The sequence below is a fragment of the Bos mutus genome, chromosome 16 (genome assembly GCF_027580195.1).
Source record: "Bos mutus isolate GX-2022 chromosome 16, NWIPB_WYAK_1.1, whole genome shotgun sequence".
NCBI lineage: Eukaryota > Metazoa > Chordata > Mammalia > Artiodactyla > Bovidae > Bos > Bos mutus.
In genome coordinates this window covers 10158732-10177141 of record NC_091632.1, presented here as the reverse complement: position 1 = coordinate 10177141, position 18410 = coordinate 10158732, and the positions used below count along the sequence as shown (strand labels likewise).

The 18410-nt window shown below is 39.6% G+C and overlaps 1 protein-coding gene across 1 annotated transcript; it reads left to right on the top strand.

Moving 5' to 3' along the window:
* The first annotated feature begins 4770 nt into the window (after positions 1-4770).
* Positions 4771-11054, top strand: LOC102271627 (complement factor H-related protein 2). The gene is made up of 5 exons (XM_005897226.3): positions 4771-4837; positions 5254-5448; positions 5792-5968; positions 10242-10424; positions 10858-11054. The coding sequence occupies exons 1-5, from the start codon at positions 4771-4773 to the stop codon at positions 11052-11054; spliced, it is 819 nt and encodes a 272-aa protein (XP_005897288.3).
* The last annotated feature ends 7356 nt before the right edge of the window (positions 11055-18410 follow it).

The window sequence follows — 18410 nt, the reverse complement described above, 5'->3', positions numbered from 1 at the left end:
AGTAGCTAGATTACAGTGAAAATTATGTTTTCAACCACACTAGGATGTCTGCAGTTAAAGTTGGAAAGAATGGGGTCCAAGAATTAGAATGAAAATAGTTGGAAAATTGGCCACGAGATGGAAAGATGTATGTGCATAGATCTCTCTGATGAGCAAAAAAGGTGAGGAAATGTATGTCCAATGTGATCCTCACCAAAGATTGATCTCAGCAGAGGCAAATTTAAAAGTCAAGTGGGTAAGATGATGTGTTTGGTGGATGCAGTCAGACTGTCCCCAGCCTCTGCTGTTATGTCCTGGTGGGTTCACGTACAAATGGGCCATGGTTTCAGAACGAAAGTTATTTATGCTCTCAGAAACATGACTTCCACTCCACAAAGCCTATCCCCTTAGCCCCTGCTGAGTGTCCTGTCTGCTAGCAGCAGAGACCAGCTGAGTCTCTAGTGTGGCACAATCCCAGGGTGAGGACCACCCACCTGATAGCAGGTGATTCCTCTGACACTTAATCATGGAAGGGGCTGTGCTTTGTTCTTCCTGGAATACAAAGTCACTCTGGATGGACATGCTTTCCCTGCACAATGCATCTGCCAAAACAACCCTCTGTGGACGGTGGCGGTCCACAGAGCAATGCTTCTGATCAAGGAACTCACGTCACAGGAAAAGAAATGCAGCAGTGGCCTAGTGAATTTTGGGATTCACTAGTGAATGTATAGGCCCCAGCAACCTGAAGCAGTTCGATTGATAGAACAGTGGCAGAGCAGTCAGAAAACTCAGTTTCAGTGAGTTTCCAAGGTGTCAGTCCTTTGCCCGGTTGTGGCCATTTTCCCTCTGCGCTAAGTCAGCATCTGATACATGGTGGTGTGTCTCCTTGGACAAGATTAATAGCACCAGGAATCCAGTGGAAATGGGAGTGACACACTCTTGTGGTGTGCTGTGCTTAGTTGCTCAGTCATGTCCTACTCTTTGTGACCCCATGGACCGTAGCCTGCCAGGTACCACTGTCCATGGGGATTCTCCAGGTAAGAATACTGGAGTGGGTTGCCATGCCCCCTCCAGGGTATCTTTGTGTGCATCTGAATATATTTTTAAATTAAAAGGTGCCTCAAAGCACATTGAAGAATATTTAATGTCAATAATATGCTGAAACTCTTGTACTCATTACTGTTATCTCAAGTGATTTTTTTTTTCTTTTTTTTAAATTGGTGCTTCCCTAAGCACCAGCTTCCCTGGTGGCTCAGACACTAAAGAATCTGCCTGCAATGTGAGAGACCCGAGTTTGATTCCTGGGTCAGGAAGATCTCCTTGGGAAGGAAATGGCAATCCACTCCAGCATTCTTGCCTGGAGAATCCCATGGACAGAGGCTGGTGGGCTATAGTCCACTGGGTCTCAAAGAGTCAGAGATGACTGAGGGACTTTCCCTTTATAAGCACAAGAAAGAATACACGGTGGAGTGAGATCCAAAGACACGTTGGTTTCCATAGAGCCCCAAGCAAAGCATGAGAAAGTGATGGTGAGATGGAATCAGTTATTCACATACGCTTCACCTGGCTGAGAGAGAACTTCAACGATTTTTGAGAAGTGTTTAATTTAAAAATTAGATTTTTATATCACTTTTGGAGCCAGTCTGTTACTGTCTTTAAAAAAAAAAAAAAAAAAAGACTTGTAAAAGTACATATCAGGGAATGAATTCAAGAAACTGTTGGGAAACCACTACTAGGAAATCAGGGATTTTTAAAGCTCTTTGAACTTTGATATTTACTAAGTAACCTCACTTAACTAGCATCATATTGATAGAAATCCCCTTAAATTCAGTCACACTTGATGAGCCGCTAAACAACCAAACAACACAACTGGAATATGTATATGAACATGCCGTTGGGAATGTCTAATATACTGTTATACTCAATGTTGTCCTCACCCCGTGGGTTTCCTGTGCTCATGGAAAAAGTTGAAACAGATCTGAACACTCAGTTCCCCTCCTGAGTGTAACTTCATGTTTATCCACCTCCATGTGCCTCTGTAGAAATCGTCTATATTTGTCATCACGATGGAGAGTAAACTTACAGGAAAATTCCCGCACACTCTCCTAGGGAAAAAGAAAAGTCATAAATTAATTAAGTTTTCTGGTTTTTGAGTTGCACATCAAAAGGACTCTCAATACTAACTATGCAAATAGAGAAAGACAAATGCCATATGATATCACTTATATGTGGAGTCTAAAATATGACAAAAGGAACCCATTTATGAAACAGACTCACAGACATGGAGAGCAGACCCGTGGCTGCCAACGGTGTGGGGGAGGAAGAGTAGGGAGAGTGGGATTAGCAGACACGAGCTACTATAGATACGAAAGATAAAACAAAGCTACCATACGGCACAGAGAACTGTATTCAGTATTGTGAGACAAACCGCAATGGAAATGAATGTGAAGAAGAATATATGCATAACTGAACTATTTTACTATACAAAAGAAATAAACACAGCATCGTAAATCAACTATACTTCAATAAAAACATATTTTTTTAAAGGGTTCTATTTTGTTTACCAACCAAAAGGCAACTGTCACCTCACTCTTTCTGGGGAAAACTTCCCTTCCCTGCTGAATTACATTGGTGCACAAAACGTAATCTCTGGGTGGGTGTGTATTTCTGAACTCTCTTCTTTCTACTGATCAGTTTGACTATCATTAGCCAACTACCACTTGGTGATAAACACAATACCTTAATTATAAATCTAGATATCTGGTATTATGAATCTTCTTTTATTTTCAAGATTGATCTGGCCATGGGCACATGCATTTTTAAGTCATATCATTAACTTTTGGAGGACAAATTAAAGAATCACCATCTACTTCTTCCTTGATTTGCATTTTAACATTTTTCTCAGTTTTGTTTTACAATTTGCAGTGTAGCACTCTTCAAACATTTTCTCAAATGCATTTCATAAAGTTTTTTTAACTATTTATAAAAGTCAGTGTGGCTTTTAATAAAAGCCACAGTGTGGCTTTTCAATTTTTGTTTCGTATGAATTTTTTAATACAATTGGTCTAACAGCCTTTTTTTGGTGGAAGCCTTAATTTGTAAACATTACGTGTTATAATTACATTTTGCTCTGCCCTTACCACTTACCACCGTAATGGCTTTTTTTCTTTTGCCTCAGTGAATTCAACACCATCTGGACTATTTATTATAAAACACTCTTTATTATTATATGGTAATTCTCTTTTTAATTTTATTTTATCTGATTTTGCAGTTTCACCCCATAAATACTCATGTGGATTTTGTAGATAAGGAGAAATATGAAGATTTGGGGGAATTTCCCCAAAAATGGGTAAATACAGAGCCCAGTTTAGTTCCATTTTTTCAAGGGTTGGACACTTACCATTTTTTGCTTTCTTTCAGTATGTCAAGTACTCATTGTTGTAGTTTGTATTAGATTATAATATTTCTTTATAGAAGGGTTAGTTGCTATAAGCTGTTTTCTATTCTGGAAGTTTTAATGACATTAATAAATAATTTAGTATTTTGAAACTATTATAGTAATATTATGTAAGGAAATAATAAATAATTTCTGTGCATTAACTCTCACATTGGTGACTGATCTATTTTCTTTTCCTTTATAATAGTATTGTATTTTCCATGTTAATTATCTGCTTGATAATTAGATAATAGAATTTCTTGATAATAGAAATTTTCTTCTATTAAAAGAATTACAGTTTAAATGATGACAAATATAATTGGTTATATAAATACACACATATAAACAAAATAAAGAATAAAAGCAAATAAGTCAGTGAAAGAACAGATGCAGATTCTTGAGTTATATTCCTATAAAAAGAAGATTATCATTGTGTACATCTGAATATGTTTTAAAATTAAAAGGTGCCTCAAAGTACGTTATAGAAAAGTAAATGGTAACCCACTCCAGTATCTCTTCCTGGGAAATCCCATGGACAGAGGAGCCTAGCAGCTAGAGTCCATGGGGTCACAAAGAGTCAGACTCAAGGGAGCACACACACAAAGCACATTCAATACTTAATACCGAGAATACACTGAAACTCCTGTACTTATTAGCATGATCCCAAGTGAGTTCCAAAAAAACTGGTGCTTCCCTAAGCACAAGAAAATATAGAGGGTGGAGTAAGGTCCAAAAACACATCCATTTTCATAAATCCCTACCCCACGCAAAGCTGGGAAAAGGTAAGTAAAGGCGAGAAAGTGTTAGTGACATGGACTCGGTTACTCATTTGGCTGAGAAAGAAATGGTGTTTTTTCAAGAAGTGTTTAATTTAAAAATCAGTGTTTTATATCACTTTGGAGGCCAGTCTAGTACTCTCCTTAAAAAGAAACAAACTCATACAAGTACATTTGTTGTTGTTCAGTCACTCAATCGTGTCCGACTCTTTGGGACCCCATGGACTGCAACACACCAGACTTCCCTGTGCTTCACCATTTCCCGGAGCTTACTCCAACACGTATCCACTGAGGTGGTGATACCGTTCAACCGTCTCATCCTCTGGGTTCCCTTCTCTTCTTGCCTTCTGTCTTTCCCAACAGACAAGTACATATCTGGGAATGAATTCAAGAAATTGTTTTGAAACCACTACCAGGAATTCAGGGATTTGGCAAAGTTCTTTGAACTTTGATACTAAGTGACCTCACTTAACTAGCATCACATTGATAGATATCCCCTTAAATTCGGAGTCACACTTGAGGAGCTGCTAAACAACCAAACCACACAACTGGAACATTTGCATGAACCTGCCTTTGAGAATGTCTAACATGCTGTTACTACTCAATGTCATCCTCACCCTGTGGGTTTGCTGTGCTCATGGGCGAGGTAAGTTGAAACAGATCTGAACACTTAGCTTCCCTCTTAAGCGTAGCTTCGTGTTTTACCTACTTTCATGGGTCTTTATATTTTAATAGGCGACTTGTGGAAATTGTCCGCATTGTGTCGTCATGATGAAGAGTAAACTTATAGGGAAATTACCTCATACTCTAAGGAAAAGAAAATACATTATGTTTTCTCTCTCTTCTTTTCCCCTGTATAATGTCAATATTAGAAACACTTCCAAAGAACATAAACATCCTGCGTTTCTCCAGGACCTTTGCACCCTGTTATAGACTGTCCCAGATCTCTATCACTACTACAAGTGAGATAATTAAGCTAAGAAGAAGAATAAATTCATCAGTGGGATTATTAACAAACATAAAACTACTCACTAATGTACAACAACTATTTTTTTTCTTAAGGAAAAACGTGTGATTTTCCCGAAATAAAACATGGAAGCATATATAATGAAAATAGATATAAAAAAATCTTCCCAGCTGATGTAGGGAAATATTTCTACTACACCTGTGAACACAGCTTTGTGACTCCTTCACAATCACTCTGGACTCGAATAAACTGTACAGAGGAAGGATGGTCCCCAACACCAAAGTGCCTCAGTGAGTAAGCACCCTACTCATTACTGGGATGAATTATCAGTGTGTCCAGTGGGTGGAGAGGCTGTGCCTGAAGGAATTTCAGGGTCTGGACAGTGGAGACCAGAGGAGCCAGCAAAGATGACCTAAGACAGTTATTATGAGAAGATGTCTGTGGAAAGTGACTTTACAAATGAAAAATGTTTTCATTATACAAGTTGGAATTAATGACATGGCATACTAATTTTTTACATGCATGGCCAAATTTTAAGAAGCAATTTTTTTGTACTTGATTTCTCTTTGGAACTTCGCAAAATGTCATACTCTTTCATTGCAAAATGAGTACCAGTCATTTTTTGCCTTTTAGGACAGTGCTTTTTCCCTTGGGTGGAAAATGGTCAATCTACATCTTCAGGACAAACGCACCGAGAAGGTGACATCGTTCACATTGTGTGTGATACTGGCTACAGCCTCCCAAATGGTCAGAGCAACATTACATGTGGAGAAAGAGGCTGGTCCTCCCCTCCTGAATGCCGTCATGTCTGTGAGTAACATGCTGTGCTCTCAGGTCCGGTATTCACTTATATTTTATAGAGAAATAACAATATTAAGTACAGGCAATATTGCTGTTGCTACCATCATCACCTTTTCAGTTCAAGGTTCCAACTCTGCCTAAGTAGAGCTGCAAATATCTGGGTCATCACTAGAAAATCATTTTGTCTACTTACATAAGTTAAATGTAGGTAATAATAGCAAACACTAGCCAAGAACATGGTGAAAAACTATAATTCTCACATTATATAGTTTCTTCAGTGAACGATTTTTATCAGAATCAACAAATCTTGGTAATACATATTGTGCTGCTTTTGAATACACAGCATTTTAATGTAAATCCTAATAGCTTCACATAATGTAACAATGCATCAAAAGAAGCAAGTCAAAATATGGTTCTCTCATGGAACTTCAATGGAGAAGGCAATGGCACCCCACTCCAGTACTCTTGCCTGGCAAATCCCATGGATGGAGGAGCCTGGTAGGCTGCAGTCCATGGGGTCGCACAGAGTCAGACACGACTGAAGCGACTTAGCAGCAACAGAGCCTGGTAGGCTGCAGTCCACGGGGTCACTAAGAGTCAGACACAACTGAGCGACTTCACTTTCTCTTTTCACCTTCATGCCTTGGAAAAGGAAATTGCAACCCACTCCAGTGTTCTTGCCTGGAGAATCCCAGGGACGGGGGAGCCTGGTGGGCTGCCGACTATGGGGTCGCACAGAGTCGGACACGACTGAAGTGACTTAGCAGCAGCAGCATGGAACTTTAAAAGGCAGCCAGTTGACTCTGACAAGGTCCTTCAGCAAGTAAGTGAATGATACATAGGGAGGAAACAAAGGGAAAGAAAACTAGCCTTTTTCAAATCTGTCAAATTGAATATTTCAGTTACCACACGTGGCTTTTACTTGAACTTAGGACAAACCTAGTTATAGTTGTTGAAATAGGCCATTCCAGTTGTTTAATGATCTTTCCTATCACGACGATGCATGTTTTCCATAGCACCAAGCAATTCCCTGAAACTGTCTAACTGGAAATACGATCAGTTCCCACAGGCAGACGCTCAGGCCCCCACGACTTCTTCCTCCCACCGCCCACTTCACAAGTCAGTCACCAGTCTAGCTTGTCATCTATTCTTTTGTCTACGGGCTATGTATTAGCGGGTCCCACCTCTTCTTCCCGTTCAGTTAATTTGCTAGAGTGGTTCACAGAACTGAAAGAAACATTTGGTTTCCCAGATTCCCAGCTTAAAGAATATAAAGAACATAACTGAGGAACACTCAGATGGAAGAGATGCACAGGGTGAGGTGTGTAGAAGGCGAGGAACTTCCAGGCCCCTCGTAGTAGCCACTCTTCCAGCACATCCACATGTTCACCAACCAGGAATCTCTCAGAATCCCATCCTTTTTTTCTTATGGAGGTTTTATGACAGGGGCAATTGATTACGCCATGGGCCATCAGCAGTTGATGCGATCTGCAGCCACTCTTCCCTCCCTGGAGGTCAGGGTTGTGGGATTGAAACTTGTAATCTTCTCATCACAAGGTTGGCCCCCCTGGCAACCAACTCAGGTGTTTTCCATTGTATATGTACAGTGGAATACTACACAGCCACAAAAGAGAATGAAGTAGTGCCATCTGTAACAGCATGGATAGCCCCAGAGAATATAATCTTCAGTGAAATGCACTCAACTCAGAAAGTCAAATACTCTGATATCATTTATATATGGAATCTAAAAAATAATATAACTGAATGTATATGCAAAACAGAAACAGACTCCCAGATATAGGAAAAAATTCACAGTTACCAAAAGATGGAAGGAAGTAGGGAGGGGCAAGTTAGAGGTATGGGACTAAGGGGTACTAAGTACCATGTATTATATAGAACAGATATGCCACACGGGTATATGGTATAGCAGAGGGAATTACAGTCTCTGTCTTAAACTACAAGGGAGTATAATCTATAAAAGTACTGCATCACCATGCTATACACCTCAGACTAACACAGTATTGGAAACCAATTGTACCTCAGTTAAAAAAAAACCAATCATTCTGTTTGTTAGTGAGGATTCAACTGGAACTCTCACACATTGCTGGTGGGAATGTAAGATGGTACAATCACTCTGAATATCAGTGTGGCAGTTTCCTATAGATTTAATCATGCATGTATCAGATAGCCCAGCAATTTCACTTTTAAATATACAGCAGGAAATAGGAAATACATGTTTACTCGAAGACTTGAGTTCAGGTGCTCATAAATAGCTCAATTATAACTGCCACAAGCTGGAAGCACTTCAAAAGACAGTCAACAGAGGATAAAATGGATAAACATACTTATGTTTATATAAAGCTACCCTGCTCCACAATGAAAAGGAGTGAGCTAATGATGCAAGACACCACAGAGCAGACAGGGCCCGACATTTGATGCCATAAAGCAGCCAGATGCAAGAGAAGGCATGTTGTATGAATCCATAAACAAAGTTGTAGGAAGGCAGCATTGCTCTGGAGGGACAGAAAACATGGGCTTCCAAGTGGAGGAGAGTTGTTGGGGAGGGATGGAGTAGAAATGGAACAGCAGAACTGTAAAGGGAGAAGAAAACTGCCTCTAGTGGGTTGGGTTTGTGACATTTACACATTGTCACATCATTGGCTGACACGTGGATTTTATTGTATGTAATTCAAATCTGAATACAGATGATTTTAACAATTTTTAAAAATCACCTTTATTGGGTGATTATGGGAAATGAATCTAAAAAAGAGTCGATATATGTATAAGAGATTCACTTTGCTTTCCACCTGAAACTAACACAACACTGCAAATCAACTATACTGCAATAAAAACAATTTCCAGGAAGAGATACATGTATATGTATAACTGAGTCACTTTACTGAACACTGTACTGAACACCTGAGTCACTTTACTGAACAGTTCAGCTGTGCTCTGATATAGAATAAATTTTTTTTTAAATGAGCATTTGCAAACCAAACATACAGGTGTCCAAAAAACTGTAATGTGATTGAATTATTATTAATTGAAGAAAGGAAACAGAAGCAATCTGCTAAACAGAGATTAATAAAATAGTTAGAGAATATACAAAATTATTAGAAACAAGAAATTCCAAACAGAAAGAAGAGAACAATTATGAAATACAGACAAAAATAGCATGGAGATTAGAGTGATGTCAGCAAGATAAAGGATAAGATGCTCCTCCTGGTATCCCACCTTCCATAATAAAAATTTAGCATCTATCCACAAAAGTAACTTTACGGCAGATGTAAGATCCAGGTTCCAGGAGACCATGAAACCCCCAGGGTGCAGTCCAAACACAAGGACAGGCATCTTGTTCCCTTCCAGCGCGGGTGAAAAGTCTAGGCTCATCAAAGGCCCCTGCTGATCAAGGTGAAGAGAGCGTTACTCTTAGGTTCCCTCTGTGGTGTTTTTCTAGACTAAGTCCTGTACTGTGAAAAATGTTTCTGCCTTGCTAGGTTGGTCCTTTCCTGGGCCTGTGCCTAAAGAAAGCAGAACCTTCTTGTGACCTTTTTGTTTGTTAATTTTGCCTGAATGTGAGATCATTTCTGGGTTGCAATCTCAGTGCCCGGTCCTGATACATACAAAGCAAAGTGAAAGCTCCAACAACCAGTGCATCGTAACTCCTTGAATCCCAAGGTCTCAAAACAATCTACTTCTTTTCTACACTCTTCACAACCTCTTGGGTTGGTTTTTATAATTCTGTTCAGGATTTTTAGTTAACAGAGGGAATATGTAACAGAAGAAATAAGCAGAAATGTTCCCTTCTCATTTTGTCCAGACAGAAAGCCTGAAATTCCCTTCACATTATACACATTTGTAATTCCTTGAGTTTTATTTAAGAAGTTGATGTTTCTCTTGGAAAAAAAATGAAAATCAATTTTAAAAATAACTAAAGATTCAATAGCCATTGCAGTATGCTTAATACCTAAGACCAAGAAACTTCCTTTGTTTATGGTAGCAGTCCATCTTTCCAGCATACATTCATTAAGGAAAACATTTTTAAGTACCAGAATACCACGAAGCAGACATGTTTGTTAATGTCTAATGTATGCTTTCACATGGGGTGAAAGGAAGGCCTTAAAATTTGACTCTCAGTTTAAGTGATTAAAATTCCTTAAATGAATCATTTCTGTCATCAGAAATCATAAATCTTGATATTACATATTGTGGTATATTTTTATTTGCTTTCTTTCACCTCTGTTTTTCTTTGGTCTCTCAATAAGTCAAATTATGTGTTTAGACCCTCGAGGAAGATGTGGGCCTCCTCCACCAATAGACAATGGAGACACTGTCTCATTCCCATTATCACAGTATCCTCCGGGATCGGCTGTTGAGTACCAGTGCCAGGCCTACTACGTACTTCAGGGAAACAGACACATAGTGTGTCGGAATGGAGAGTGGTCTGAACCACCAAAGTGCTTAGGTAATGCTTTCATCTTCTCATAGGTCCTGGGAAACTCAGTGTAATTCGTATAACATTTTGCTATTTAGAATAGAAATATTATGGACTAACAACAATTCTATTGAATGCGTGACTAACAGATAATAATACATGAGAAAATAAAGTTTGAAAAACTCTTGTTCAAGGAATCATAGCAATGAAAGATTATTTAATATAAACTCAATGTGATATTGACTTCATGACTCCTTCATTATAACACTTAATAAATTAAACGTAGCACCTCATTTTAATATCATTAATTGGAATCTACATAATGGATTTTCAGTAAGTTGGCTTGGAAAAGATTTTGAGAATGAAATCCTGGACCAGTGTAGAAGATTCTACTTGGAAGTCTAAAATCCTGAGGGATATACTTGTATACTACTTAATGTTCTATGTTTCTTTTTAACTTCAGATGCATGTGTAATTTCAGAAGAAATGATGAAACAACATAACATACAGTTAAAATGGAGAGATGATAAAAAACTTTATACTAGAACAGATGACACTATTGAATTTACATGTAAACGTGGATATCGCCCAACGACACCAATTCGTACATTTCGAACAACCTGTCATGAAGGAAAAGTGGTGTATCCTCATTGTGAATGAAACATTGGTTAAATGCAGTCATAAAACTGAACTTTTCATTATTAATCCAATTCTTATTTTATCAAGTAAACCAGAATTTATGTTAAATATTATGTGGATGGTGCAATTATAATCCAGGTGACCAACTAATCACTTCTTAAAAGCACTTCATTAACACTTGGAAAGTCAAAATGTTACATGTCCTATTTATAAAACATCTTTGGGAAGAAATTAGATGCAATCACTTCAGTGCCTCCTTCCATCCATCATTCTAACTTTCTAAAACATTCTCCATAACTTCTGAAGTTTTCTGAGACTTTATTTCATAAAAAATGCTTATCTCCATCCTCATAATATCATTTCACAAACACGTGAAAACCTGTGTGTCATACCTACATTAGTCATTAGATCTAGTCTATTAGATTAGTAATTAGATTTCATTTCTTTTTATGACCATGTAATATTCCACTGTGTTTTTGTACCACATCTTCTTTATCCATTTATCCGTTGATACACATCTAGGCTGCTTCCATGTCTGGCCTATTGTAAATAGTGCTCCAATGAACACTGGAGTACATGTGTCATTTTAAGTTATAAATTTTTAAATCCCTGGTTTTCTCAGGGATATCCCAGCAGTGGAATTGCTGGGTCATATGGTAGTTCTATTTTTACCTTTTAAAGGACCCTCCATAGTGTTCTCCACAAGGATGTATCAATTTACATTCCTAACAATAGAGCAAGAGGGTTCCCTTTTCTCCACACCCTCTCCAGCATTTATTGTCTGTAGATTTTTTATGATGGCCACTCTGACTGGTGTGAGGTGATAACTCATGGCAGTTTTGATTTGCATTTCTCTAATAATTAGTGATGTTTAGATCTTTTCATGTGCCTCTTTCATGTATGTCTTCTTTGAAGAAAGGTCTATTTCGGTCTTCTGCCCATTTTTGGATTGGGTTGTTTGTTGTTTTGCTATTGAGTTGCATGAACTATTTGTATATTTTGGAGATGAATCCTTTGTCAGTTGCTTGAGTCTGTCATGCAGAGTGAAGTAAGTCATAAAGAGAAAAAATATCATATACTAATGCATATAGGTGGAATCTAGGAAAAATGATACAGATGAACCTCGTTGCAGGGCAGGAATAGAGACACAGTTGTGAACAAACATGTGTACACAGTGGGGGAAGAGGAAGGTAGACGAAATCGGGAGATTAGATTGACATACATACACTACCAAGGGTAAAACAGGTAGCTAGTGGGAACCCGCTGTAGCACAGGAAGCTCCAGCCGGTGCTCCGTGACACCTGAGATGGGTGGGATGACGCGGGTTGGGGGGAGGGAGGGGATATATGTAAACATATGGTGGTTTCACTTTGTTGTACAGCAGAAATTAACACAACACTGTAAAGCAATTGTATTCCAATGAACAAATCAGTTGATTAGAAACATTTCAAATTTCTACAAAAATATGAACACTGAAAGATGAAAATAAATATAAATAAAGCAAAAATATTTTAAGGTAATACTTTGTTACTCTTTTGTTTAAATATCTATTACTATACATTGTTATAAAATTTTTTTTTGTGGTAAGAAATTTTAAGATCTACTGTCTACAGCTTTAAAATATATTATTTTAACACATTACTAGCTGTGCTTACCTGCTATATGTTACATCCCAACAACTTTTTTTTTTTCCCCACAACTGAAAGTTTTTACTTTTTCTTCACCCGTTTTGCCCAACTCCCTATTCTACCTCCAGACTCTGGCAACCACTAATCAACGCTTGGTATCCTTAAGCTCAGTTTTTGGTTGGTTTGTTTATTTGTTTTTATGGGTTTGTTTTTTATTTTACATGTAAGTAAGATCATATGTTCTTTGTCTTTGTCTGACATTTCATTTAGCGTAATGCCTTCAAGGTCCATCCATGTTTTCACAAATGGAAAAATTTCACCTTTTAGGGCTGGATAATATTTCTCTGAATACATATAGCACATCCTCTTTATCCATTCTGCCATCTATGAATACTTGGGTTGCTTCCACATCTTTGCTTCTGTAAATGATGTAGTGGACACTGGGCGCATGTATCTTTTTGAATTAGTATTTTCATTTTCTTTGTATAAGTGGAATTGCTGGATCATATAGTAGTTCCATTTTTAATTATTTGAGGAACTTCCATACTGTTTACCAAACTGGCTGAACCAGTTTGTGTGTGTGCTAAGTTGCTTCAGTCGTGTTGGACTCCTTATGACTCCACAGACGGCCGCCCGCCAGGCTTCTCTGTCCATGGGATTTTCCAGGTAAGAATACTGGAGTGGGTTGCCACACCTTCCTCCAGGGGATCTTCCTGACTCAGGGATCAAACCCGCAACTCCTGCACTGACAGGCAGGTTCTTTACCACTAGCGCCACCTGGGAAGTCCAACCAGCAAACCAGTTTGCATCCTACCAAAAGTGCTCGAGGTTTCTCTTTTCATACCCCAGATGCTAAGTCGCTTCAGTCGTGTCCAGCTCTGTGTGACCCCATACACGGCAGCCCACCAGGCTTCCCTGTCCCTGGGATTCTCCAGGCAAGAACCCTGGAGTGGGTTGCCATTTCCTTCTCCAATGCATGCATGCATGCTAAGTTGCTTCAGTCGTGTCTGACTCTGTGCGACCCCATGGACAGGAGCCCACCAGGCTCCTCTGTCTACGGGATTCTCCAGGCAAGAATACCAGAATGGGTTGCCATTTCCTTCTCCATCATACCCCTGCTGGCACTTGGTAACTTTGTCTTTTTAACAACAGCCTTTCTGGCAGGTGTAAGGTGACATCTCACTATGGTTTTGATCTCTTCATCTGGCTTGTGATTTATAGTCTTTAATGTCCTTTGTAACAAGCTGATAATCTAGTGAGAAAGCCATTTTAGTAAATTAATCAAACCCAAGGAGGGGAAAATGGGAACCTCTGATTGATAGTCAGTCGGTCAGAAGTACATGTGACAACCTGGACCCTGATTGGCATCCTGAGTTGGAGGAGGTTGTAGGAACCTCCAGTTTGTAGCGGTTGGTCAGAAGCACAGGTAACAAACTGAGTGTTTGAAGTATAGGGTGATCTTATGGGAATGAGCCCTTTACCTGTGGAATCTGATTTTGTCTCTGGATAGTGTCACAATTAAATTGATTTCTTGGACACCCTGCTGGCATCTGGGAACTGCTTACTGGTGTTAGAAAGGCTTCACACAGATACACAAGCACAGTGGAATGGGGTCCAGGAAGTCTTTTAGTGGGTATCCTTGTCCATCGTGATGATAGACAAAAAAACTTTCAGCTTTTCATCATTAAATATTAGTTGTGCCATGTACGGCCATTCCCTGTACACCCACTTTATTGATAGCATTAACATAAATGGATGTGGAATTTTGTTAAATGCTTTTGCTATAACTATTGCAATGATCTTATGATTTTTATCCTTCATTGTGTTAATGTGTTATATCACAGTGGTTAGTGAATGTTGAACCATTTCCACATCCTTGGAATAAAAGCTACCTGAGCATCAGCAGCAGATCACAGCCTATGATCCTTTAATGTGTTGATAAATTCAGTTTGCTAATATTTTACTGAAAATTGTTATATTTATATTCACCAGGGATATTGGCCTGCAATTTTCTTTTCTTGTGGTGTCACTATCTGATCTTATTATCAGAGTAATGTTGGCCTCTTAAAATGAGTTCAGAAGCGTTTCCTTCTGTCAAATTGTGATTTATAAAAATGTGTGTATAATTTGACATTCAGATGACCAAACTCTATTTCTCATACATTTAGTCTCCCTACAAGGTTTGTGCTTCACAGTTCTAAACACTAGCATAACATAAATGGATGTGGAATTTTGTTAAATGCTTTTTGTGCATCTACTGCAATGATCATATGATTTTTACTAAGTGCTGAGAGTAATAAATGTGTATATTGCTATGTTAAGGAGGTGACTTTGGGAAAGCCCCTAAAACTGGAGCTGGCTGCCAGTTTTGGCTGGCAGAGCCAACTTTATGATCAGAGGATCAGAACATTCAGTCTTATCTCCTAACCTCCAGGTAAGACTGCACTGACTAAGGTTATTAAGAAGTAAATGGAAACCCACTCCAGTACTCTTGCCTGGAAAATCCCATGGTCAGAGAAGCCTGGTGGGCCACAGTTCATGGGGTTGCAAAAGAGCTGGACACAACTGAGTGCCTGAGCACATTAAGAAGTAGGAAAGCTGTGGGGCCTAACTTATTTTACATATATAAAGTTTGTAGGAGCAAAGGAGAAAAAGCAAGACTGTTTTATAATTGTCCTAATAGTTCAGAATGCCAGGCACAAATAAAATTCATTAAAAATTTCTTTAGTCTGTAGGCAACTATTTATGATTTTAAAAAGAACTCAACAAAGTGGTTATAGAGGGAACATTTATCAACATAATAAGAACATCCAAATTGGAAAAGATGGAGTAAAACTGTCACTATTTGTAGTGCTGTGTGGGACACCTAATTCTCCACCGCTGTGTAACAAATTAGACCGACTGTAACCACTTAGAACAATAGACATTTATTACCTGACAGGTCCAGTGGGTCAGGAGTCTAGGGGCTAAGCTGGTGGCTCTGGCTCAAGATTTCCCCTGGGGCTGAGGTCAAAGTTCATGGCAGTGAGGTCTCCAGAGACTGTCCTGGAGCAAGCTTCTCCTCCGAGCTCACTTCTGGGACCAAGTTCTCCCCACATGGCCTCTCTCCACAGGGCTGCCCGGTGATGGGCAGCTGGCTACTCCCAGGAAAAAATAAGAAGAAAGAGTGAGAACACAGACAGAATTTAAGCTGCAGGCTTTTATAACCTAGTCTAGGAAGAGATACCATGTCACTTCTGCCATTGTGAATCCCTAAGTTCACACCACCCAAAGACACAGATTATTTTCCCTCTTGAATGAAAAGAGGAATGGCTAAGACTTTTTAGACACATTTTGAAAACCACCACGGATTCTTTAGTTCTAGAAGAAGCATTCTATTGTTCATGGGGATGTACAGCCTCCAGACTCAGAAAATACATCTACTCCAGAGAGGACAATACCACCTCATCCATCATAGAAAGAGTTTAAAGTAAACCACAGTCCACAAGTAGGTGGTTGGTTCCTAGCCTGTTAAAAAGAGTTGAAACAAACATTGCAGTGACTTGAGCTTAAGAGGGCTTATATTTGCAATGTTAATGTGATGAATAGCATTGCAGTATGAAATAATAAACATAAATTTAGTGTATTAGAAAGTATCATCGTTCACATTAACATTTTGCTTAAAAATTATAGTGTTCTCATTGAGAATCAATCCTAAGGGATTCAAAAACACCTTTATAAACATTTTTGAGTAAGTATTGTCCAGGTGGCACTAGTGGTAAAGAATCCGCCTGCCAAAGCAGGCAACACAGGTTAGATCCCTGGGTCAGGAAAATCCCCTGGAGAAGGAAATGGCAACCCACTCCAGTATTCTCACCTGGACAATCCCATGGACAGAGGAGCCTGGCGGGCTCTGGTCCATAGGGTCACAAAGAGTCGGACACGACTGAAGCGACTTAGCATAGAGTGTTCTCATTGTCAATCAGTCCTAAGGGATTCAAAAACACTTCTATAAAAATTTTTGGGTAAGTGTTGTTAAGCTAACAGGGTTCAACATCAGGTCAAATTGGGTGTCAGTGAATACAATTTCCTATCTCACTTTCCTCATTTTGGTTTTCCATTCAGGGAGTTTTCTTTTCATGTATTCTGTGTGGCTGTACGCACATCCACAGGTTATTTTTTAGTCTCCTCATGTCTTTAGAGGAAGTGCGAGCAGCAGGGACAGCAAAAGAAGCCGAACCGCCGGTGTCCCTCCTGGCCTCGCCACTCCCAGCTGGCTGGACGCCGGCCTTGCTCTTCTGTGAATCACGAATAACGGTCTCTTCTCCAAGGGTGGAAGGGAAGGTGGAGATAAACACGTGCAGGGCTTAACACAACCCCTGGCAGAGAGTAACATGTAGGCTACAATCATTACTATCAGATATATACAATTTAAATGAAAACCGAGAAGTTATCTGTCGAGGGCCATGCCCGTAAAGACCACCACTTATGAATTACTGGGAATCTCGGGTTTTGTTTGTTTACCTGGTTTTGCTCCCAGAATCCCGAGGTAAGAACCAGCAGGTAAATTACTGAGCCACTGCACCGACACCACGCACTGACATCAGCACGTTCGCACTAACTGTACATTTAATTTCCATTTTCCTCATTTTCTCCCTTTTGGGCCCAGGAAGTGGCGGAGGGATCCCGGGCGAGTACATTGATCTCCCTCAAAGTACTGTGAGGGAATGACTATGCCGGCAACCGCCAAGACAGCTGCATTTACGGTGGAAGAGCTGTGACTCTCTTCACTTCAACCAAAGTGAAGTCGCTCAGTCGTGTCCAATTCTTTGCGACTCCATGGACTGTACCCTACAGGCTCCTCCGTCCATGGGATTTTTCAGGCAAGAGTACTGGAGTGGGTTGCCATTTCCTTCTCCAGGAGATCTTCCCCACCCAGGGATTGAACCCCGGTCTGTCTCGTAGTAGGCAGATGCTTTAACATCAACCAACCTGTTCACCAGACATCCTGGAATGTGAAGTCAAGTAGGCCTTAGGAAGCATCACTACGAACAAAGCTAGTGGAAGTGATGGAATTCCAGTTGAGCTATTCCAAATCCTGAAAGATGATGCTGTGAAAGTGCTGCACTCAATATGCCAGCAAATTTGGAAAACTCAGCAGTGGCCACAGGACTGGAAAAGGTCAGTTTTCATTCCAATCCCAAAGAAAGGCAATGCCAAAGAATGGTCAAACTACCGTACAATTGCACTCATCTCACGTGCTAGTAAAGTAATTCTCAAAATTCTCCAAGCCAGGCTTCAGCAATATTTGAACCGTGAACTTCCTGATGTTCAAGCTGGTTTTAGAAAAGGCAGAGGAACCAGAGATCAAATTGCCAACATCCACTGGATCATGGAAAAAGCAAGAGAGTTCCAGAAAAACATCTATTTCTGCTTTATCGACTATGCCAAAGCCTTTGACTGCGTGGATCACAATAAACTGTGGAAAATTCTGAAAGAGATGGGAATACCAGACCACCTGACCTGCCTCTTGAGAAATTTGTATGCAGGCCAGGAAGCAACAGTTAGAACTGGACATGGAACAACAGACTGGTTCCAAATAGGAAAAGGAGTACGTCAAGGCTGTATATTGTCACTCTGTTTATTTAACTTATATTCAGAGTACATCATGAGAAACGCTGGACTGGAAGAAACACAAGCTGGAATCAAGATTGCCGGGAGAAATATCAATAACCTCAGATATGCAAATGACACCACCCTTATGGCAGAA